The sequence below is a fragment of the Anarhichas minor genome, unplaced genomic scaffold (assembly GCF_050575085.1).
Source record: "Anarhichas minor isolate MPS153535 unplaced genomic scaffold, ASM5057508v1 ptg000027l, whole genome shotgun sequence".
NCBI lineage: Eukaryota > Metazoa > Chordata > Actinopteri > Perciformes > Anarhichadidae > Anarhichas > Anarhichas minor.
In genome coordinates this window covers 23,352,501-23,377,504 of record NW_027466473.1, presented here as the reverse complement: position 1 = coordinate 23,377,504, position 25,004 = coordinate 23,352,501, and the positions used below count along the sequence as shown (strand labels likewise).

General features: G+C 44.0%; 1 protein-coding gene across 9 annotated transcripts in view; it reads left to right on the top strand.

Annotated features, from left to right (window-relative positions):
* The window catches only part of gtf2ird1 (GTF2I repeat domain containing 1), a 33,278-nt gene that overhangs the window by 4,880 nt on the left and 3,394 nt on the right, over positions 1-25,004 (top strand). For 5 of the 9 annotated variants that reach the window (XR_012956292.1, XR_012956293.1, XM_076101817.1 and 2 more), the window contains exons 2-27: positions 1,458-1,593; positions 2,868-3,009; positions 3,789-3,965; positions 4,938-5,121; positions 6,831-7,141; positions 8,129-8,224; positions 9,880-9,963; positions 10,591-10,774; positions 13,203-13,228; positions 14,083-14,209; positions 15,033-15,131; positions 15,343-15,386; positions 15,633-15,713; positions 16,442-16,603; positions 18,802-18,855; positions 19,326-19,406; positions 19,910-20,093; positions 21,415-21,476; positions 22,258-22,329; positions 22,546-22,813; positions 23,624-23,652; positions 23,763-23,810; positions 23,902-23,979; positions 24,239-24,431; positions 24,721-24,758; positions 24,849-24,955. Coding sequence is in view for 7 of the 9 variants with exons in the window: in XM_076101817.1 (XP_075957932.1) it covers positions 1,465-1,593; positions 2,868-3,009; positions 3,789-3,965; positions 4,938-5,121; positions 6,831-7,141; positions 8,129-8,224; positions 9,880-9,963; positions 10,591-10,774; positions 13,203-13,228; positions 14,083-14,209; positions 15,033-15,131; positions 15,343-15,386; positions 15,633-15,713; positions 16,442-16,603; positions 18,802-18,855; positions 19,326-19,406; positions 19,910-20,093; positions 21,415-21,476; positions 22,258-22,329; positions 22,546-22,813; positions 23,624-23,652; positions 23,763-23,810; positions 23,902-23,979; positions 24,239-24,431; positions 24,721-24,758; positions 24,849-24,955 (3,060 nt within the window). In the remaining 2 variants the exon portion in view is untranslated. The other 4 variants (XM_076101822.1, XM_076101821.1, XM_076101823.1 and 1 more) reach the window with 4 other exon arrangements.

Sequence of the window (25,004 nt, the reverse complement as noted above, 5' to 3'; positions counted from 1 at the left end):
CAAAACTAAAAACACGATTGCTTTGAATAAGTGAGCTTTTTGTAGGATTTGCATCCTTTTTCTTTCTAGCTTGACGGTAGTTTAAAGATTACAATCTGTTGCTTTATTTAAAAAATGTCCAACCACATTGAACTGTTTCGACACATTCACAGAGAACCATAACAGCAGCGTGACGTTGTGCTTCCTCTTGACATTGGCGTTTACTCTCGAGCCTGCTCTTATCCCCACCTTCCTCCTCCTCGCTGCCGCTTCCCTTTTTGCCTTTTTAAAGATATGAGGGAAAGAGGCCATCTATTTCGAGGCCGTAATAATTCAGGAAGGGGGGCTAATGTTTGCCGCGGCCTCAGGGGAGGCAGATTTAGACGGCCAATAGAACCCCGTCACACCCACCCTCCTCTTCCTCTCTCTCCCTATTGAGTCAGTGGTTTGGGCTTGCCAGAGGCGAGCATAATGGTTCCCAGTGTCTGGAGAGATTAAAGGCCAGAGCTGCATTGTTCAAATGCCCCGAGATTAGTTTCCAAGGAGACGGGCCTCAGTTGCCATGAGAACATGGTGCCTGGTTTTTCAGCCGGGCATGTTTTTCTTTAACGGTTCCTATCTGTTTGCCTCCGTACTCACATCTACATAGTCCGCCCTGTTCTCTGTAGTTTAGGGGATTCTGTTTTTCGACAGGAAGCTCACACCGAGGTGCGCTTGCACGCCAGTGGTTGTGGAAACTTATCTCGGTCATCTGAAGTCGGTGTGTCTCTCTTTCCTGTGCCATCTGTCAAGAGATGAGACAGCACAGTGTAAAGAGGCTCATTTGACATCATGTGAGGGCTCTAATTAGCCCCCAAATGACCAACAGAAGACCAGATGGATTTGCGTTTCAGCCACGCTAGCGGCGTGGCTCTAGGGATGTCGGTCGGTCGATAACTTCGCTCCAGACTTGAATATCTCCGCAACTGTTTGATGGACAAGCAGCTCAAAGTTTCCACTCATCCAGTCCAAATGATCTCAAGTCTTGCACAGACATTTGTGGTTCACAGATGATGAATCCTAATGTCTGTTAGTGACCCCGTGACCTTTCCTCTAGCGCCACCATGAGATTGACGGTTGTGGTTTTGAGTGGAAACAACAGCTGGATATGCCAAGCTGTCATTATGAGCATGTTCGCGTGATGCTGACCGCATTAGCTTGGCTGTACAATCTGTCTTTTTAGTGACTGAGATATGCATCCTTAAGATAAGAAAAAAAGAAGCTTGCACCCTTTTCTTACCTCAATCATCTCTCAGCCTCCAGTATCAGATCCATGCACGCTTATATTTGCTTAAAGTCAAACCAAGTGATGTCAGCAGAAACTGCTTTGAATGCAGGTCACTGCTGTGATGTGAACTTGAATGCATGCGCACGTACAGGTGTTGTGAATGTCCCGCTGTGGCCTGCTGCCTAAACCGTGTTCATCTGGTCCTCCACAGAGGAGGCATGGCTCAGATGAGGAAGCTGGCATGCGACGGCGTCAGGACGAACTCCCGGGGGGGCGACCCGCAGGCCCCGCCGGTGTCGGCCCGACAGGAGATCCTCACCAGCCTGGTGTCTGCCCTCGACTCGGTGGTACGTGTGTCAGCTCTTTATGGACATCTTCTTCTGTGGTGTCAAGATTATCCACAGCTATTAGCAAATTCTTGAAAATCCACTCTGAAACATGCTAATAACGGGCTACATTTTGTGTTAGTGTGAATATGCATTTTAAATGTATAATATGAGTGTGAGAGTATCTTGTTCCAATCTAGTGCTGCAACGAATGATTGTTTTGATTATCTGTAGATTATAACTTTGATTAATCGAATATTAATCAGATGAAAAAACTTATTTTTAGCTACATCTCTTGGATGAAAATGAAAAAGTGAAACGTTTATTATTCTGATATTTGATCAGATATTGCTTTATTGTTTCAGTTGTGAAGATTTAAAGGATTCACTTCAGACTGATGGCACGAAATATTCCACTAACTCCATAATGTTACGTTGTGGACAGCTTCCACAGGGGGCCATGTTTACTTCCTGACAGCTGATGTCATTCACATAAAAACTGGGACACATTGGGAACGTTTACGTTTGCAACCGTGTGTCTCTCCAACCTAATTTCAGCTAATTAGCGTAAACTGAATATGCCGTCTCCCGCAGATTTGTCTTTTTTAGACAGACAAATGCACAATTGTAGATTAATTTAATTAGGGACCTTAGTTCTGAAGAGTGAAGTCAATGCTTCATGTGTTAAAGCTGCATTCTCTCTAGTGTCCACCAGGGGGCGACTCCTCTGGTTGTATAGAAGTCTATGAGAAAATGACTCTACTTTTCTCTTGATTTATTACCTCAGTAAACATTGTAAACATGAGTTTATGGTCTCAATCTCTAGTTTCAAGTCTTCTTCAATACAGCATGATGTTCATTTAGTACATTATGGTCCATTTAGAGTCAAACAGACCATAAAGCAGGGGATGCTTTAGGGCGGGGCTACCATGTGATTGACAGGTCTCTACTGCGTCTCTACATCACTCCTCCTCAGTCCAAATATGGTCACTTCCTGTTCACTGGTTGCAAAAGCCAAGATTGTGACGACTAAAACGCTGAATTTTAATCTTTAAAACATCAGTCCACAAACCAATGTGTCTGTGATCATAACATAGACCCAACTAATCGATGACCAACTTTATTGTTGACTATTTTTCTATTAGATTTGAATCAATCTAATCGAGTTGTTGCAGAGAATCAGAATGCAGCTCTTCTAGCTCCTCAGTTTTCTTAATGATCTCTTTGAGTTCTGACGTCGTCCTCAGAGATTTTGGTATTGACTCGTGACTAAACGACGCCTCCTTGTCTTTGCAGTGCATGGCCATGTCCAAGCTCAACGCCGAGGTGGCGTGCGTCACCGTGCACGAGGACAGCGTGATAGCCGTCGGCACAGAAAAGGGCCGAGTGTTCCTCAACTCCAGGAGGGAAATCCAGACAGACTTCTACAAGTTTTGCCGTGAGTGCTGCTCTCCTGTGTTACATGTTGTTTTCCATTATTCACTCTTTGATTGAGCATTGATCACTCTCATTGTAGCCTTTTCTTTGCAGTTTTTGTGATCGATCGCACAAATGCAGATTCAGCCAAAAGTTAAGGAGGTTCAGTTAATGTTCCTTCTTGTTGCATATAGAGGTTAATATCAGAGCGCTTTACACACACTGTCTCACACACCGATTCCAGTGTACCACTTACCCAAATTGTAAGCCTTCATATCCTGTAAACAAACTAGTATGCAAGTTTGTAAGCTGAGCCGTATTTCAGATATCAACCTGTGGACCTTGAGCGCTGAATTGAAACTGCAAATCACACTCTCACACTCGGTTTCGAGGGGTCGTGACCTCCCGTTACGCAGTTGTAGTTTTATTAGGCTGGTTAGTCAAGGTTAAATGAGTTCCAGTTTGTTTTTGGTAAAGAAGGAGAATGGGAATAAATGATTTGTTTAGGTTTCAGGTAGTTGACCCTCAGAGAAGTATTTGCACTGAGTGGCTTCACCAAATGTTGGAGATGCTTTTGCATTTATCCAAACACATTGCAGGACAAACAAGTCAATCATATTATATGGCAACATTTTTCAAAAGGTGACGTATTTATTACATTTGGGGCACCAGATTCTCAATCCGTCCTGGCTGTGACTTTGTTAGGGACAGGAAGTAGTGAGGGAAGCTAAATGTTCTTTATTTTAAATCCTCTTGCATCTGAAATTTACAAGATGTGATTTTGGTGTTTTTGGCTCTAAGGGGGGCCGTGTCTGCAGAATCTGACCACAGCTAATGCCCATACCAAAGACCAGGAAGCAGAGCTCAGCAAGCCGAGTAAAGATGGTGAGCTCGGGAAATCAAGAGCTCCATCGGACGCTCAGTCCAACATCTTTGTTCTGAGGAAGATGGTGGAGGAAGTCTTCACTGTACTCTACAGTAAGGAGTCACCGAGTGCAACAGTTGTCCTTTTGATGCCATAAACCCTGTTCATGAATCATGATGCCCCCCCGAAACTCGGTTCTGAACGGGAACCGGTTCCAAATTAGTTTAAACCCGGAGATAAGGTCCGGAGTTCGCGGTTCTATTGACTCTTTTCTTGACTAATTGTCTTTTTTTCTTACAAAATAATCAAAAAGAACCTTTAAGAGTATCGATAAGGAACCGAACTTCATCATAACATCTAACGTCATCGACCTAAAGGATCAAAAGCAAAGATTTATCTTACCCAATTATAACTGTTATTAGTTATGGAAGAACAGAGCAGAAGTCTTTTACTTTTAGGTTTTATTCTGACAGTTGTAATTTAATAGAAGATATATTATAAATTACAAGCGTTGCAACATTCTGTGAATATTTAAAGTGGAAACTTCCCATGAGAATTAATGGGATTTAAAAAGGATAAAAATATGCAACAAGACGGTATCTGCTCTCAGCTTATTAGCAAACAGAATACAGGCTACCGCAGCCAAAACCTTAAACCTAGCTTAAAGGCTACAACCTAGCAGAAGGTATAAGGCTACTGTCTGCTGGTTAACTGAAGTATCATAAGAAATATAAAATATGTTCTCTCCAGTTATTACAACGTACATGATGACGTGTAGGTCTTTGGCTCTGACAGTGCAGTAGTGTGGCTGCACATGTGATGGGAGCGTGCACTGTGCGTGCAGAGAGTTGTGTTACTGAACTCCTATTCAATGGGATGCTGGCAAATGATCTGTACATGTGATGGAAGAGTGCTGCTGAATGCAGTGCATGGTTACAATCCAGTTAAATGGACTTTTTGGGGCCTGGTATTGATTTCTATGTGTATTTTCCAAAATTGCATTTTGCAAAATACCCCAGCTTAACTTCCTTCGGAAGAGCTTTGCAAGTCTCCAAAGTGCTCACAGTGCGTTGTGCAATATTCAGGTGAGGCCGTGGGGAAGAGCAGCCTGGTCCCTGTGCCTTATGAGTGGATCCAGAAGGACCCCGGCTGTGTGGCGGCCCACGGTTTGCCTGAAGGAGTCGCCCTGAAGAAGCCCTCCGAGTACGACACCAAGACGCTGATGAAGATCCTGGAGCAGAGCCACCGCATCCAGTTCACCGTAAAGAGGTGAGTCTGTTACCGCTGTCACATTATGAAACCAGCTGTTTCACATCTCCAGAATGGAGCTTTGCCTCTAATGCTTTGCAGAGATGGATCGTGGCTGTCCTGGCTTCTCTTGTGGCTAGTTATTGGTAGCAGAAGGGCTGTATTAGTGCATTAGTGCATTAGTGAGGGATAGACGGGGTTTCTAATTCAGCTGTGGAAGAACACTCTCTAAGGCTACACGTTAGTCTCTCAAGAACTCGTTCAGAGATTTACGTTGATGTAAGTGTTTCTGAACAAAGTCTAAGCCCGGCGAGTGGTCAACTCACCCGTTAGCTTACGTAATAAACGGGTGACAGAAAGGACAGGAGCTGGAAGGTCATGCGGGCACAGTCTTGTGTGGGCGGAGCCTGTCGACAGACAGAAAGCTCTGATTATATGTAGTTTATGGAGTGTTGGTATGATGGAAATATACTTTGACGTCGGGCTGGTCAAGGTCATCAGATTGTTCCTCAAGACTGAGCACAATATTTTTAACTGATCCAAAGTCAACACTTAACTTTACTTAATTAACATTAATGCTTAATTTGAGGAAATTCCCCCAAGGACGAGGAACCGTTAGACCACAGGGACCAGGGTCTAAGTTAAGTTCTGGGGACATTTTACCCCCCAAAAAAGGTTTCTGGTCAGAGGCTGTCCTTTCTGAAACTATAATAATAATAACTTTATTTATATAGCACCTGAAACCAGAGTTTACAAAGTGCTTGTGTAGGAACTTTGACCGTCGCTGCTTCATCTCGTTTCTTTCATAAAACAAGGAAGTACTGTAATATTGATTGAGGGGAGAGCATTTCTCCTTAAAGTTAGGCTTTGCGATCAGCTTCCAGACTCATTTTAAGAAAAAGACAGAAAGAACAAAAGAGAGAGATCCTGCAAGAGACAACGTGTCGGTGCTGTGAATCAAGGTTAAAAAGCTTTCTGATTGTTTCACGGCGGATACGTGACTTTTAGCTATTTCTACAATCTAAAGCACAAATAAATAACCATCAAACACTCAACAGATGATTTAGTGTGGAGACAGACGCCCTCCTCCTGCATCTCATTCATTACTATGTGCATCAGTAAATACTCTGCAGCCGTAAATGTCCCGCAGTGGGACTAAACCAAGGTTTATTTTGTTCCAACGTGTTTTATTTTCTCGATGAAACGGGCGGACACACTGAACCGCAGGCTGCAGAGACAACAATGAGCTGAAGGAACCGTTCAGTTCCATGAAAAGTAGCCCCCGGACTAAAATGATCAGGAACTTCTTGGTGGAAATGAAGCTTTATTGGCTTCCGTGAAACATTCTACATTTACCAAGTCGTTCCTTCTCTGTCTACAGCTTTATAATGGAAGAGGATTATGAACAGTTTGAAAATACATGCAACACAGATGAACTGTTGTTACGAGAGAGACTCAAATTTCTGTTTGGTCTGTTGAGATAGAGAGAGAAAAAACAGTGCAAGTGAAGGGAAAGAGTTGAAATACCAAACAAGCTTTTAATCACTTCTTCTAAAAGTTATCAAGGGAATAATGTTAAATGTGTTCTATTTAAAGGAGCTATTGCTGCGGCATTTAAGCCGAGAGACATTTGGCAAGCGATTCAGTTTGCAAACACAAAGCTTGATGTCAAGCTGTGATGCATGCAACCCTCCAAATGACTTCCTTCTTGGTTCTGTGTCTGCGTACAGGCCAGCAGAAGATCTGCCCCGAGAAGCCAAGCCCTGCACTGATGTCAATCACAACTCTTCCACCGCCGCCATGACACCCAACAGCCATGCTGCAGGGAAGACCGCCGCCCAGGTCGTCACGTCGCCAAGTCCCGCCTCTTCCAGCAACTCGGTCCTGTCAAACTTTCTGTACGGCATGCCCATGTCCTCCAAACCTCACCCGGATGGCAAGCTGGATTTCAAGCCCATGTCCCTCCTCAACCTGGGCAAGGACAGACTGGCCAACTGGACCGACAAGATGAGCACGTCTGTCAAGGACTGTGCCACCAATGGTAAGATGTACATGTGAGGAGGGCGGGGTTCCACCTGTGGAGTAGGATTTATGGGTGGGGCTTCCACAATCACAGCATTAACAGTGAATACTGGGTGCATTTAAAAAAGATTCCTTTTGTGAGGAGAGGAAAAATGAAAGATTGAGATAACATTCACAATTATGATCATAATGATGATGGAACGTATAATCTCTATGTGACAAAAATGTATTTCCGACTAAGTGCTTTGTCCTGTGCCTCCGGTGTGCCCTAGAAAAGTGGTACATTTGCATTTTTCTTTGAAGTCTGATTATTATACGGCTCATTATTTCACTCGAAGCAGCACTTTACTTTTATAGCTCATTTCCTTGTTATACACATATCTCTGGATGAGTCATTTAACTCTCCGCAACCAGTAGTCAGGTGGGCTTACTTACCATCCATCTACCCATCTATCTATCCATCTATCCATCTCTCCATCCATCCATCTACCCATCTATCCATCCATCTATCCATCTACCCATCCATCCATCTATCTACCCATCCATCCATCTATCTATCCATTCATCCATCAATCCATTCTTCAATCCATCCATTCTCATCCTCTTATCCGGGGCCAGGTTCGGGGAGCATCAGGTTTAGAAGTGTATTCCAGATGTTCCTCTCCATAGTAACGTTTTCCAGCTCTTCCTGATGAGCCCTGAGACGTTCCCAGGCCAGACGAGATATATAATCCTTCCAGCGTGTTCTGGGTCTACCCCGGGGCCTCTTGCTGGCTGGACATGCCGGGGAAACCTCTAAAGGGAGGCGTCCAGGAGGCAGTGTCTTTAAATGCTAGAGAAGACGTCATAGCTCTAAAATGTAGAAAAACTCTGCAAACAAGACCAACACATGGAAATGTAATTCTCTATTCTGGTACTTTTTCATTGTGGGATGCTAAGGGAACATCTCTGGCTGAAGGGAAAGTGAATTGAACTGAGTGTATTTAAATCTGTCTTGCATTTTCAGATGAGACAACAAGGCCACCTGGTGAGCAGGGTCAGGGCCCTCCTGGCATCCACATCTCTAAGAGGCTACTCTTCTCCATAGTGCATGAAAAATCAGGTACGATTGAACCAGGACGATACACTAAACAACACAGGTTTATTGGTCATTAGAGACAAGGTAAACAGACTGTCTCGGCCAACAAAGGTATTTTTGGATGTATAGCTAAGTCAGATATATTGACTTGCTTTGAAAGTCATCACTAATAATGTGAAATATGAACTGCACAAACCTTAATGTGCTCAATATTTCCATCACATCTCCTCTTAATTAGCTTTCAAGTTAAATGTCAGTGTTTGTCGTTATATTTAATCGGTGCGATTATTAGTGAACTTTAGCTGGTTGGAGGATTTTGTGTCCTGTGGACGGCTTTATATTTACAGACATAGAATCAATCTTCTGATCGATCGTTCAGTAAGAACGCCAATAAATGGTTCACAGCATAAGGAGGTATTGCTTTAAAAAGTATGCCATGAGATTAACAGGGATAGTTTGGATGTTTTTGAGTGTGGTTGTATGAGGTCCTTCTCAGTAGTCAGTGTTTTACTACAGTAGAGTTTATAGAAACAGACGGGAGTACATCAATGTACTGCTGTGGATGTCTTTTAGACACCATCAATATCAGTTTAAGTGTACGCAGTAATTTTACCTCGCAGAACAGTAACTGGTCTACCACCGCCTCGATTAGTGAGTTAGTTGGTGATATTGTGTGACTTTGGTGTTTTAAAGGGTTAGTTCAGAATCACCAAAGTCACACAATAACACAAACAAACAACCCGATGGAGGCAGCGGTAAACCAGCAACTCTGTGTTCTGTGAGGTGAAATGAGCGCTGATAGCGGCTTCAGTTCTCTGAAAGCAAGGTAAAGAGGTGAAGATATTCTAAATATAGCGTACACTTAAACTGATATAGATGGTGTCTAAAACACCTCCACAGCAGAACATTGATGTACTCCCGTCTGTTCCTCCAAACTCTACTGTAGTAAAACACTGACTACTGAGAAGAACTCATAGAACCACACTTCTAAACATCACTACTGGCCCTTTAAGATCCAGAAGTGTGATATGGAGTTAGATCTTTAACATGTGCACATGTTGCAGAGCATTATATCATTCGATATTAGCTTAGCACAGACATATTGGTAGCGGCTGTTAAGTAACACAAAACTGCTGCCGAGAAAGAGGTTTGAGGTAGTTTATAAACACCAACGTGGAGAAGTCTTCATCACAATTCTTCATAACCAAATTTTAGGAAATCTTTATCAGAAAACGATGCAAGATGTATTTTTTTACTCTCATATATCAATATCAGGATCAGCCTCAACAATATATATAGTATGTTGTCACAAATGAATATTCTAAATAAGGGTAGAAGTTCAAATCCGCCATTCCAGAGGAGGTTTTTGTACATTTAGTTCTCCTTTGCCCTGCTTGGATTTGCAGGCTCATTCTGTAGCCGAGCATTGTTTACTGAACAAAGTCTAAACTATACTAAACCTGGACCATTAAGGGCTAAGCTACTACAACGTCAACAGTAATCCCGTAAGAAGATTGCCGTTATTTCCCAAGTTGACATGGAGTAGATGGGGAAGATTAATTTCACCAGTGAAATAAAGCCCATTTGAATGTTAAAGCTCCACTAACCTTTGAACAAAAGAAGTGTGTTTTTCCGTTTCACTGTGTGTAAAAAGCTTTGACAGGAAGTCTTTCTTACAGAGAAATGGGACTCTTTCATTCGGGAAACTGAAGACATCAACACGTTGAGAGAATGTGTCCAGATCTTGTTCAACAGCAGATACGGTGAGCGTCTCTCTCTTTGCATTGAGGCTTTTTTTGGGGCAACATTTTCCAGAAGGTATCCCTGCCTCCTCGAGCACAGGTTCATGCTCAGTGATGATTCCGTGCGTATCTCTGGATGTTGATGGATTGAGGTCAGTGCTTCGGTTTGATCATCGTCTCCTCAGCGATTCACAAGACAGGTTTTTGTACACACTGTTAATTCCTACCAAAGTCTAGCTCAACTAGAGGAAGAAATCTCTTAAATATTTGCATCCTTTTGCCACTTATTTGAAATCATTCAGAAGACGCTTGCAAGCGAGCCAACCTCCGTGTACTTACTCAGCGGCTGCCGTGTGTCTCTACAAATTAAGCAAACATTTCGGCTCATGGGATCTGTTTTCCAGATTTATTTTTTTATCCAAGCCCACAGCACCGATTATCGTTCCCTTAAAGTTTAATTCCTCATTTAGCTGGAATGATCTTCCCTTCTGTAAACCTTTACATGGGCTGTGCATCCCACTGGAGGCTGCTTCTCCTCATGCTAATTAACGTTTGCTGAGTTACAAATACATAAAGATGAAAACCCAACTTTTACTTCATAGTGAAAGTGAATATCTAAGTGATATTCTTATTGTTTTCTGCCTCCAGCCGAGGCCCTGGGTCTAGATCACATGGTGCCTGTACCCTACCGCAAAATCGCCTGCGACCCGGGAGCCGTGGAGATCATCGGCATCCCGGACCAGATCCCCTTCAAGAGACCCTGCACCTACGGAGTTCCCAAGCTCAAGCGCATCCTGGACGAGCGGCACGGGATCCGCTTCATCGTCAGACGGTAACCGATGCTTTTAATCTCAGAAGCACTGTTTTTAGTTGGCATGATGTACTGTTTTGTGATCTTTGGGGTTGATTCAAAGGATTAAGCGGATGTAGTTGTGATTATAGTTCACCCACTTCATTGTCTGTCCACAAACAGTTTAGAATCGCCTCTGAAACTTCTATTTTGAACGTTTTTTTAATAAGCAGCCCTCCATGCGAGCCAGCCTGCACCATCTGCACGCTGCGTCCCGCTGACTGGTAAAGCTTTTCCATTCATGTCCCAAACGACTTCCTCCTCTCCAGCATGTTGCGCCGCTCTTCCATCCGTTTGCTTGAGCTGATTTAAATGAGCCACCATGCCTTGTTTGAGATAACGCATCTCTTCCCCAGCAGCTCATTAGTGCTAATAGAATTAGAGAAAGATTGAAAATGTGATTTATTTCAGAGCTGCATCACATTCCCATTGTCATTGGGAGATGCTCCAGATGCAGGCCCGCCATGTCCTGTTTTTTTAGGCAATGTTCTTTGTTGACAGACTTTGTTCAATTAAAAGCAACTGATCGTTAATTATAACGGTCGGCAGCTTTAACTGGAACCTCATTTAAAGCGGCAGCCTCGCTGTTAATTATGTCCAGATGATATCACGAGTAATAACGAGCAAGTTTTAAATCCACGTTATGAGCAGTTCACTTTCAAAATGAAAGGGAGACAGATCAACACTCACTGGAGTGATTTTAAAAAACCAATCATGGTCCGAAGTGAATCATCCTGACAGCTAATGGATGGATTCAATGTGGCGCGGACGTTCATGGTCACAAACCGATGGATCTGTGTGACTTTAGTCATCATCTGACTTTGTGACGGCAACTTCAGAATCACCACTTCTCCAACACTTTGTGTCATAAAAGAGCCAAAAGTTTAGAGTTAAATGAAAACACTCACATGCCATCAAGGTAACAGTCCTGGAGGAGCAGAGTAGCGTTTGTTGTATGTGTTTCTTATTGTCAACAAAGTCCATAAGAAACACCAATCAACACCAATCATTTCACTTTGCAAAGACAAAATGACCAAAAAAGGGCAAATTAAAAGAAGAAGAAATCAAATCAACACAGACTGGGTCTTTACCTTTGTGTGTTCCAGGCAAGACACGTCTTCCATGATGTTTGACGCACACAAAATATATCCTCAGTCTGTCCCTCAGCCTCACTCCTGCTGAAGATGTAAAACAAGTCACAGATGTGTAGTTGCCAGCAGGGCTGCGCAATTAATCCTGTTCTATTCTTCAGCTACGATTTTCGTTTCCAGTGATAATGAAACAAAATATTCAAGATATAAAAGTGATTTTTGTGCCACATTCCGCTTCACAATGATGCGCTGCTTTAGCTTTGTGTCATAAATACTTTTCCGTCGCTTTGTGTGTGTGTGTGGCTTGTTTTTTGCTGCGTCATCACCATTCATATCTTTACAACCAATGTGTAAATTACTAAATTGTTCCTCGTAGATATTGCCTCTAAATTCTGCTCTCAGATTGAGATTTTTCCAAAGTCAATGAGTAATTGTGTTTTTAATAATCGTGATATGAATATTGACCCTTTTTTTCCTTGCCGTGCTCAAGCAGCCTCACTAACAATAGGCTCACTAGTTTCCCAAAGCAGCTGCTGTTAGCAAAAGCCACTCAGAGAAGAGTAAACAGTAGATCTGCGTGGGACTATTTTCAGCGGCGCATTGATCCACATGTGGTGCTGTGGAGAGCACTCGCAGCAGGCGGGCGGCGTTGACTCAAAATAAAGTACAGCAATGGAAGAACGCCAGCGAGGCTCATTGATGTGAGACACAGCCCGGTTTGAGGATCTTTTCATGGTATTTGTTGACAAGAGGAACAATGTAGAGTATCAGCAGCTCTGTGACACTGACATGTAACCACTAGTGCCACCCTCAGACCAGACTCCAGATGTTGTACCCCAGCAGAGGTGAAGAAATGCTAACAGCGACGCTCTCAATGTGTTTCATGAGCTCTGACTCTAATATAGAACGGGGACGTCTGGCATTAATAAGTCAGCTAGTTAATAAACTGCAGAGGAAAGTACTCTGCTTCAACAGCGGGACGTTTCAGAAGGCCGATCTTAATCTCCAACGAATGAATGTGAATAAACAGGATTTAGAGAAACAGTCGTGTGTGAAGCTGCGTCAGGATGGCAGCAGGAGAGCAGCAGGGTGAGCCGGAGGTAGACGGGATTTTTAGGGGATTCAGTGATAACAGAGAAATGACTCATTTACGGGACTGTTTGACCGGGACTGATTGTTGGAAGAGCAGTTAAAAAGCTATTACCGACGTCTTCCTCCACATGCGCAGTGATTTGCATCATGACTTTTTGCCCCGAGAGCTGAAGCACTCTTTGAACTCGGTGACTAATGGCCTATTTCCTTTTTTCTTTGTGTTCCAGAATGTTTGATGAAAGGATTTTCACTGGTAAGACTAATCTTCTTTGTATTTCAACACCATTGTCTCACGCATATGAGCTGTGATTAGGCTTCATTAATAAAAACCTGCTGGTCCGTCTCTAACTACACTTGAAAACGTTCCAGTCTTTCTAGAACTGCAAGGTTTCTGTTTGAGATTTTACTTTATTGTGTAGTTTATAATAGTTTACCTCCCTTTTCTAGACTTAATGTCACGCTGTTGTATCTTCACCCTCCTGATATTGATCACGATACCTGAATTTGCATATCTGCAGATACCGAGTACCGATACCGATACGTTAAAAACAAAAAAGTCATAATTCCATATTTATTTTATACTGCTGTGAAAACAACTCCTTCAAACAAAATGAGTTATAGAAATCTCTAGCCAAAAACATATTTTACAAGATTACATTTAAACACATTATGATAACATAATTTAACCCTTCACCCAATCCATCATTTTAGGCTGCGTCGAAGACATTTGTGATACTGGTATCGGTATCGGAACAACTCTAAATCTCCACAGGCTACATTCATCATGAAGTAGCACACTGGTGTCTATGCTGCAGGCAGATTCCCAGTTTATTATGTTCATATAATGCCGTCTTATGAGACAACATCAGAGCTAATTAAAATGAATAACTCATCTACCTCCTGTCAAAGGGAACTGTGGGTAAAATGTCATTATTTCATGTTTGCTTTGTGAGCTCAGCATTCGGCCTCACAATATTTGAGAATCTTGACAATTAATTACTGTAACTGGCTACCAGAGAGAGTGTTTGTTTATATGTGTGCAGCCCACAGATGTTCCTCGCTGATGGGATGTTTGTTTATCTCCTGTTGTCTTGTTTTTTGACGAAGCCGCTGGCAAGATCATGAGGGAGGACGGCAAGCACGACCTGGGCTCCATGCCCGAAGACGGCTTCCTCGACAATCTCAGCATCCCGCCCACCGCAGCCGAGCCGGTCAGCAATCCTCACAGCAGCAGGTCAGAGCCACGCCCACACACATTTAGTTTGTAACCTGGAGATATGAGAGGCGTCGGGGCCAAACTCCATCGCATCTAGAGCTGCCGTTACTCTTATTGTGCGCTGAATGAAGCTCTTCATACAGTATATATATATATATATATATATATATATATATGTTGTATTTATATTTTACAGTCCTACGGTGACACCAGCTGTGATGTGCTTAGTTTTAGCGACTGTCCTTAATTCACATTTTGATAAATATGATTAAATACATAAATCAGCTGATGCATTAAAAATAAATCATTGCAGGTTACCTCAAATCTCAGAATAACTGCCGTCGTCATGTAATCTGTTCGTGCTTAGTTTACCTGATTTTTCAGATGAGGGGAATACTACACCTACAAAATGACCGTTTATGTATCAACTACTCTCCCTGAGTTAGAAATCCTTCAACTCTAAGTGAACAGAGAATCACAACACAGAGAAGAGTCTTGATTAGCAACAGCTCATGCAGTGTAATCCAAGTCTCATTTATCTCTTTATTCATGCTCCTTACTTCCCAAACAGCTGCATCTAAATGCTACAACTTTACTATTTAAAACCCTTTGGATTCGCATTGACTTCACTCAGCAGAACTGGAGGTTGCCGCGTATCTCGGATACAAGCGGCCAAAGTGCAACACCCTTACTTGGTGGAGCTCAGATGTCTGGAAGGATATCGGAGTACAGAGGTACATCTGATCCCTGGAGAGGTTTTTCCCGGCTTGTCCAGCTAGTAAGAAGCCTCCGGGGTAGACCCAGAACACGCTGCAGGGATTATAAATCTCCTCTGGTCTAGGAACGCCTCTGATACGCTGATACGCTGCTGGGTAGAGAGACGTCTGCAGACTTCTTCACCGCGGAGGCACGAGAGACAAGTTTTCTTTAAGAACTCAAGGTAACACAGGGTGATGTACAAACGGTCAATTTAGGGGTGAAGTATTCCTTTAAGCCAAATCTGCAATCTCATTCAACCTAAGTGTCCTCATACAGTTAGTGTTGAGCCCTTGAGCAGTTCTTGTGTCCCACCACCTAAGTGCTTATGTATTTTTAATGAACCCGTTTTGTAATTTGGTAGTCACCTGAGTGTGTTTTATTTAATCTCACAGATCAGCAAGTGCATGCGTGAGTCCCTTGGCTGACTGTGAAGCAGGTATGTGCAAATAAAAGCATTTCTGCATTGTTAAAACTTTTTGTTCATATTTTTTGATGTAACAAAAGATTCAAGTTAAAGTTTTTAAAGCAATGTCAGTGGTCCTCGGGAGTCTCTGAAGACAATGTCCCGTCATGTTTTACAGTCCAGTCAGTTCAAACACACTCTGTCACCGTCTCTAAATCTGTTGAACGCGGCCGTGAAACACTCGGCCACACACTGATGGGAAGCGTTCGATCCCCGCAGGTCCTTCGGGAGATTGCATTCCTTTGAAAAGGATTAAAACGGAGCCTCCGGATGGGGACATCATTCAAGTCACCGTGCCAGGTAAGGGTGCAGAACTTTAATCATAAGGAGTCTTGCTCTCTATGGAAATATATATTCTAAAACAGAAGCAGATCCAGAGGACTTCTTCATTCCTCCGTGTTCAAGCTTCAGGTTAAAGGTCGTTGGAGCGCAAACACTGGACACTACGCCGGCATTAATATCCCACAAAGCAATGAGTCAACATATAGACAACATAGAGCTCACTTTACTGGCAATTTAGAGTCATCAATTAACCTAAGCTTGCATGTCTTTGGACTGTGGGAGGAAGCCGGAGAACCCAAGCTACAAACTCCACACGGAGGCTTAGCCCGGGACTTGAACCCGGGCCCCCCTTGCTGTGAGGGTAGCCACCACACCACCGTGCAGTCCCCACTTCAGACTTTATAGTTCTCACAAAATATCGCTCGGTCACATGACGGTTGGCCGAGGTTACTGTTGTTACCTGTCACCTGCAAGGAGGCTGTCAGAACGTGACGTGGTAATTACTGCTCAGTGCGTCTGAAACGTACCACTGTTTATTCACACAAACAATAGGACACATATTGAGCATATCATATATATATAATGCACAGTGTGTGATTTTGGATGAAGTATAAGTGTCGCTCTTTTGAAGATTTCAAGGATGAGGACTAATGATGATGGTAATGGTTTGGCTTTGATTATGTCGGTTTTACATCTAAGAAAATAAAATAGAGGAAATATCAAAATGTTGCTGTGTGTGTCATCAGAGGCTGGTACCGGAGGGGAGGAGCCCGGCGAGTCGGTGGCCGAGCCGGTCGCAGCTGCAGCGTGTCCACCCACGGCCTCGCCCGCTGCTCCCGCTGCTCCTTCTGCTCCTTCTGCTCCTTCTGCTCCTTCTGCTCCCATTCACCAAATGGAGAACCACGCAGGTGAGCTCAGCCCCCCCCGCCTCCGTTTCACCCGCCTCCTTTCTCACCGCAGCCCCCTGGAACGCCAGCTCCACCCACAGCCACCGCGGTGCCACCCGGCGCCTCCCACTGCCCCCCTGCACTCTCTGGCTGTGTTTGTAGGGAGCTAAAATAAGCTGCCACACGTATGAAAACACTTTTCTCAGATACCTTTTAGTTTGTCCTTCCACTCTCCCACTTCCCCCACGACCAAAACCTCATAGAACTCATAGAACTCATAGCTCCAGACCCCCCAACCTCAAGAACCCCCCCCTCACTCCCTAAACTCCGGCCCACTGTAGCTCTTCTCTTCTCCCCAGTCTGACCATCACTAGCTCTCCTCTGTGAAAGGCACCATGTATCAGCAGAAAGGTTCACACTGATGCATTGTGCAGATTTCCAGCTTGCCCTGTAGTCCTGCAGAATGATTAGAGATGTCTTAGAGAGACAACGCTGCTCCTCAAACATCCTTTCAATGCTCCCAAACCCTACCGTCCTCTAACACGGACCTGCTCCCCTTTCAAACTAAAGTCAAGACCTCTGAGTAGACTCCTCTCTCTCTCTAAACTGCACCCGCCTCATTTATCACAAGTGGTAATAAACAGCACTTTTACAGTCATTTTATTTATTTAGTCGTTTTTTCACCTTAAAGGGTTGGTCCCCCCCCCCCCCCCCCCCCGAAATTACAAACATATGTTCCTCCCCATCTCTACTGGTATCTAACCAAGCAGATCCTTTCGGTTTAATTTGTCTGAACACAACAAACTACATTCAACTCACCAGCAGAGATCTCTGTGGACTGACCCTCTAAGCTGACTTGTGCATTCAATGATGGTTAAAGAAGAATCATTGGGTTGTTTCCACATTTCAGAAGCACGTCTGTAAAACAGATTATTCTAGCTGGATCATCAATGAAACTTACCAAAGTGACATTGTGTTAGTTTCCTATGAATAAAACCGATGAACATGTAAATGAGGCCGAGGCTACAGAGAGGGAGGAGTCTCCTCAAAGTGATGTTGAGCTCAGCATACGATGCTTTCAGGAGGCGTTTTGTTTTATTTTGTTGATTTGATTGTGCTTTGTTTAAGTTTTCTTTTCTTTCACAAATGACCACTAAAGGAAAGAAAATGAAGGTAAGTGCGGCAAATGTCACACGTAGAATTATGTGCTGTGTACATGCTCTTTCATTCAAGTGTTCATTCGTTGCTATTTGGAATTATACGTAGTAAAGTCAAAATCGATGCATACAGTACGACAGTTTTCTCACAGAAGAAGTCATTCTGCTTCTGCAGTGTTGGACGCTGTTAACGGCCCAAACAGCTTCACAGCTCTATAGATGTAGATGATGGAGGATCTCCCACTAAAGCACACAGCATTTCCTGAATAACAGAATAAATGGACTGTCATTATTTAGTTTTGCTTCTTGCATTGAACTTAAAAGTTGAGCCCCAATTAGACGCCGAGTTCCTCTTACCCGCTGGGTGTGGCTACACCTTTTGACCAACCAGCATTCGGTGCTGAGAAATGAGAAACCAACGTGGAAGAGCCAGAGTGGCCACTTGAGGCTCCAGAAGCGAGTCTTTGTCCATAGACCTCTATGTTAAAGTAGCAGCAATAAACATGTTTACAGCCTGGTCTCCGTAGATAAAATCCCCGTTCATGACAGCTGGGCAGGAGTGAATATTTCTATTTAAATGATATTACGACTGTGTGAGTCCGCAGGTTGAATCGTTCATTTAACAGAAACAGATTTACCGGCACAATAAAAAAGAGACGAGGTTAAATATTGTGTCTCACAACTTTTGATACGGATTTAAAAACTGATTGTGTTTCCATTCCTCGATTACATCTATTCCTTTAGTCCATGAAGGTCCACCGAAAACTGATTCATCCAAGTTGTAACCTGCTCCGGGTATTTTGTCCAGCGCTGTAGACACACGTAGACACCAGCTTTAAATAAACTCTTTTACTAATGTAATAATTACTGCAGGCAAACAGCTGGGACTGATTTAGTTTACACTACACCGTTAATTCACACTGACTGCTGCTCTGCAAAGCCAATGAAAAGCTACCAGTAAACCATCAAGACGTTTGTTTTCCTTAATAATAAATCACGTATTTGAATTCTGTGTTGTATAACAGTCTGAAAGCTGCTTTGTGTTTGTCTTTCTTCCTGCAGGTGAAGCTCTGTCGCCCAGCGCCGCGTCTCAGAGCGTCAGAAGATCCTCTGAAGGTACCGACTCGTCCACCGTTTCACTCTCACCTGTTATATTGTTATAACTATGATCTTGTTGGAGAGGCAGAGCGGAATAACATAAAACCTCCTCAGACTATAGAGCCTTGTGACTCCACCGACAGCCCTGAATTATAGGAAAACACCCTTTATACGTTCGACAGAAATGCTATTTTCATATTCTTGAAAATCTATTATTTCTACAATCTTTCTTTGACTTAATGATGACAGAACTGATATTATTTTGCCTTTATTTCAGGTGCAGCTCAGCTCATTTGTGCTCACATCCACCTGTAAACATATTTTCTACATTCTTCTTCCTTGTGTCCATTAGTTCTGGTCTCCGGTGGTTCATACGCCACACAGCCAGTGCAGGGCAGGAGGAAGTCATCAAAATAAAGATGCAGTAATGTTTACCCAAACCCAGTGATCGCTCTCTCCTAATGCTCCTGGTTGTTTGACTCCTTTAGCGGGGAGTCTGGTGGAGGACATTGGTGAAATGATTCTTCAGCTGCGGAGACAAGTGGAGAGCCTCTTCAGCATTAAGTACGGTAAGCTGCCTGTAGCCGCTCATACGAGGGCAGGAAGCTCACAGCCTCCACCGGTCTCCATCACAGCAAGTCAACCGTTAGAGTCCATTTAGATAGTTAAAAGATATATTTTAATACATCAGAATTAGTGTGGGAGAGAAGAAGTGTAGTCCCTGGACAGATGTTACAAGGTCACCCTAAATAACAGCAGTTATTCATCATTTATACTTTATAAGCATGAAGAAACCGTCATAACAGAAGAGAGAATAATAACATCGTTCAGGACGCACTTTATCAACTAAGACATGCAGCACAGAGGCTCATCAAACAACACATGCAAAGCTTCAATCTGAGGGATGATTATGTTCATGGAAACATGGACTAAAGACAAAATGATGCATTGTTAGACACTAAAAACATCTGGAGCAGAAGCAGAAAGTAAAGCATGCAGAGAGTGTGAAATGTGTAAATGAGTCAGTCTGACGCAGCAGAACACCGATAGAAGCCTTTCTCCTCTTCCTCAGCCGACGCTCTGGGTCTGCCTGAACCGGCCACGGTGCCCTACTCCAAGTTCCAGATGTACCCGGAGGACCTGTACGTCAGCGGGCTGCCGGAGGGGATCTCCATCCGACGGCCCAACTGCTTCGGAGCGGCCAAGCTGCGCAAGATCCTAGCTGCTAGCGGTCAGATCCAGTTCGTCATCAAGAGGTGAGAGCAGTGATCTGCAGGGGAAGAGTTCAGGTGCAAAGTACTTCCTTTAATATCATTACTTCATTTTACAACAATGGAGTCTATATATACAGCTTGTTCACAAGTTGCTACAGGTGTTACCAATGCTGGGGGACAGAAATGGAGGCTCCATGTGCTATAAATATGAAACTTTCTACATTTTAACAGCCTCTACTTCCAGCCTCCCCTCTCCTCTCTCCTCTCTCCTCTCCTCTCTCCTCTCCTCTCTCCTCTCTCCTCTCTCCTCTCTCCTCTCCTCTCCTCTCTCCTCTCTCCTCTCCTCTCCTCTCTCCTCTCTCCTCTCCTCTCTCCTCTCCTCTCTCCTCTCTCCTCTCCTCTCCTCTCCTCTCTCCTCTCTTCTCTCCTCTCTCCTCTCCTCTCCTCTCTCCTCTCCTCTCTCCTCTCCTCTCTCCTCTCTCCTCTCCTCTCCTCTCTTCTCTCCTCTCTCCTCTCCTCTCTCCTCTCCTCTCTCCTCTCCTCTCTCCTCTCTCCTCTCTCCTCTCCTCTCTCCTCTCCTCTCTCCTCTCCTCTCTCCTCTCCTCTCCTCTCCTCTCTCCTCTCCTCTCTCCTCTCCTCTCCTCTCTCCTCTCCTCTCTCCTCCTCTCTCCTCTCTCCTCTCCTCTCCTCCTCTCCTCTCTCCTCTCCTCTCTCCTCTCCTCTCTCCCCTCTCCTCTCCTCTCCCCTCTCCTCTCTCCTCCCCTCTCCTCTCCTCTCTCCTCTCTCCTCCCCTCTCCTCTCTCCTCCCCTCTCCTCTCCTCTCCTCTCCCCTCTCCTCTCTCCTCCCCTCTCCTCTCCTCTCTCCTCTCTCCTCCTCTCTCCTCCCCTCTCCTCTCCTCTCCTCTCCCCTCTCCTCTCTCCTCTCCCCTCTCCTCTCTCCTCCCCTCTCCTCTCCTCTCCTCTCTCCTCTCTCCTCCCCTCTCCTCTCTCCTCCCCTCTCCTCTCCTCTCCTCTCTCCTCTCTCCTCCCCTCTCCTCTCTCCTCCCCTCTCCTCTCCTCTCCTCTCTCCTCTCTCCTCCCCTCTCCTCTCTCCTCCCCTCTCCTCTCCTCTCCCCTCTCCTCTCTCCTCTCTCCTCTCCTCTCCTCTCCTCATGAATCAATCATGACTTCATAGTTTCACTGAGGAGGGCACAGCTTAATGTTTTTACACAATCTGGTTAAAGTGAACGCTTAAATTTTCAAGGAGAACATGTAGAATAAAATGTTTTTGATGAAATGTCACGACTCTAAGCTTCGAGAACACTTTAATTAAGGATTCACTCACCGCTTTGCTGATATTGTAGAACTCTTTCTGTGTCTCCAGGCCGGAGCTGCTAACAGAGCAAGTCAAACAAGAGATGCCTTCCATGCCCATCTGTGATCCAGGTATGTGTTCGCCTTATACTTTATGTATTTCTATGTAAATAACTGAACAGAAATGACATCAAATTCAGGCCGAGATACACTCGTTCTGTTCTTCAGAGAAGAATACAACAACACCACCTCCTGCAATAACAAGAGTAGCTGACTTAAAAGCCTGGGTGGAAAAATGAAACCACTTTGTGCGTGTCATGGTCATGAATATGTGATCGTTTATTCTTTATTTTGCAGACATTAGTCGTCTTCTGCATGCAAGATATACGCAGACAGCACTACATGTACCATGATGCCTCTGGGTTCACGGGTGTGATTCTCAGTGAATGCCAGCAGGTGCTTTAGGGTTTGTTTGCACCAATAAATAAAAGAAGAACTCCTCTGTGAGTTCTCCTCACAGTATCTGAATGCTGCGTCAGTAACATTTAACCTAAGTCGTTTCTCATCCTCCTGAACCCGCAGTAAACCTTTTAAAAAGGATGTCGTCGTATTAAAAGCTCTGAGGACAGGAGGGAGGCTGTGAGCACAATATCCCACCATCTGTAAAGTTAATAATGCAGCTTTAAGTCCTCTGCACGCTTGAAATGAGGAGGTTAAATCCAGTTCATGTGCTATTTTTAAAACCACTCTTCTCAGGGGAAAAAAGAAAGTCCTTGCAGGGATTTTCCTGCAGCTATCTCTGCTTTATTATTTGTTATTTTATCTGTGACAGAGGCCAGCTGCTGGAACAAGGAGCAGCTCTTAACGTTTGCTGTTGCCAGTAAATCTTATCTGTAAATGTTGTTTTCTAAAGAGCTGGACGCCAATGATTCAAGTCCAGAAACAGAGGACACTGCAGCTCTATCTAAGAGACCTGGTTTCTCAGGTAGGTCCAGGTTCCCCTTCAGCCGGACTTTAAAGCTCATATGTGATGTATTGATTAAACATAAATGGGCATCGCTTCTCACTTTCAACACTAAAGACTGAGTGTGACTACAGCAGCACCCTGAAGAAGTGAGGTTTAAACACATGAATCTCTCTCTCTCTCTCCCCCTCTCTCTCCCTCTCTCTCTCTCTCTCTCTCTCTCTCTCTCTCTCTCAGAGTGCCTGGAGTCCAAGCTGTCCAGGATCGACCTGGCCAACACGCTGCGCGAGCAGGTCCAGGATCTGTTCAACAGGAAGTATGGGGAGGCATTGGGCATCAAGTACCCCGTCCAAGTGCCTTACAAGAGGATCAAGAACAACCCGGACTCGGTCATCATCGAGGGCCTCCCCCCCGGCATCCCCTTCAGGAAGCCCTGCACCTTCGGCTCCCAGAACCTGGAGAGGATCCTGGCGGTCGCCGACAAAATCAACTTCACCATCACCAGGTGTGAATCCCACATCGTCACATGATCACTCCAACACATGTGACGTAGTTTCATTGGTCCAAATAATCGTCCTTCGCTGTGATACGGATATCGTTCATTGAGTAAAAGATAATTAAAGAGCACATTTCAACTCAAGGGCAGCTTTCATGTTTACATAGTTAAAAAAACATTGTTATTAATTATTATTATCTTCGCCAGGAGATGATGAGATCGATTGTGCGTGAGTGTGTGTGTGCATCTATGTGTCTGTCCACGGCGGCCCTCACAAACTGCGTAATATTTTGGATGTTCATTTATGTCTGTGTGCTCAAGGACCCCTCGCGGTGGCAGAGATTCACACTTTCTCAAAACAGCTTTCATTGCCTGTTTAATTCTGCTGACTCCACCCGTGAGACTCAGTGGAGGAGTAACAGACGCACCACGGGAGGTCTTTTTCCTGCAATTTTATTAATTCTCATGTATTTTTTTCAAAACCTTTGTTTTTGTAATTATACTTTCACGCACAACGCAAATATTACACGACGAAGAAGCAATGTTTTCTTTTACGCTGCGAATAAAGGCATCAACCAATCAGGTTTTAAGTTGTATTTATATTTAAAAGAATTATAAAACAACATCACAACTGAACCAAGACGGCAAACTTTATTTACAAAGGCAGCGCAGACCAGACTCCTTCTGCTCTTACTTTTCACAATAAAAGCCCTAGACTTATAGTATTAATATTGTATATATAATACATTGCAGCCCTCCACTGGATGCAGCTTTGTAGTTACATCTGTTAAACTTTACCTTTCTATTGGTTCTCTGCAGACCTTTTCAAGGACTCATTCCTAAACCAGGTGAGAACACAATTATTTATTTCAACATAAAACCTCATTAAATAACCATAACGTAGCACAGACAGCTAATATGAATGTCGAGTAATATTAACACAGAGCTTTTTCATCAGCACCTCGACGCGTCACTTTACTAAAGAAGGCCTACGCCTCAATCAGCGGTGAGTAGAACATCTTTCTTTTAGCCACGTTTTTCCTGCTGTTACTTTATTTGTGAAAGAGTTTATTAACCGGATCCTCTTCCTCTCACAGATGATGACGACATTAACCGCATGGGGGAGAAAGTCGTCCTCCGAGAGCAAGTCAAGGAGCTGTTCAACAAGAAATACGGTGAGTAGACTTCCTGTGTGACACGTCAACTTAGAGTTTATGCTTTTCTTTGATCTTACTCATTCTGTACATGTTTACATGAGATTAAAAGCTACTGATTTACTGAAATAAACATTAATGTAATCCAATGTGACACAAAGCAGAATACCGTCATTAGAATAATACGTTAAGTTAAGAGGAACATGTATATTTATGTCGGGGTGATCAAAAGGCTTCATTTCTGTCTCTCTTGTGTGGTTTCTGATGGCGGTGCGTTCAGGTGACGCTCTGGGCTTAGACCGCTCCGTCGTGGTCCCGTACAAGCTGATCCGTGGCAGTCCGGAGTCTGTAGAAGTCGACGGGCTTCCGGACGACGTCCCCTTCCGAAACCCCAACACCTACGACATCGTGTGCCTGGAGAAAATCCTTCAAGCCGCAGACAAAGTAACATTCAGCATCAAGAGCCAGCTGCAGTGAGTGTTTGAGACACCTGAATATTCAGCAGCGTGCTGTCACCACGTCGCCTGTTTCACTGGCAATATAGCTTTTATTTTGCTTCTGGTGCTTAAGCTCATTATGGTTTATTTATGCTCTGGATTTAAATCCAGCCTCTCAGATGTCAAAGAATAAATCTTCCTCTGCAGCGAACGTAAATAATATGAAATAGCGAACACTATTCTGACGTTGAAGCGGTTAAGCTCTGGTGAAAGAATGGAGGCAGAGTTGAGTTGAGTATCTCTGTCTGTTTTCTCTCTCTCACAGACCCTTTGCAGAGATCTGTAGCCAGGCTTGTAACACAGGTAAGTGTTTGAGTTCCTCGTGTCAGGCGACGCAGAGCTCCGATCTTTAGAACCACGGGGAAGTAAAAAAACACCTTTTTGTGTCTCCAGTAGCAACAGACGCCTCCACCAATCGACGAAAGCGCAAGAGAGTCCAGGAGAGCAGCCGAGGACCCGCCTCCTCCGACCTGATGTCAACCAATCAGATTCCAGTGATGGTGAGTTTGAGGAACCAATGATTGATGACGTGTGACGGAGGTTTAACGA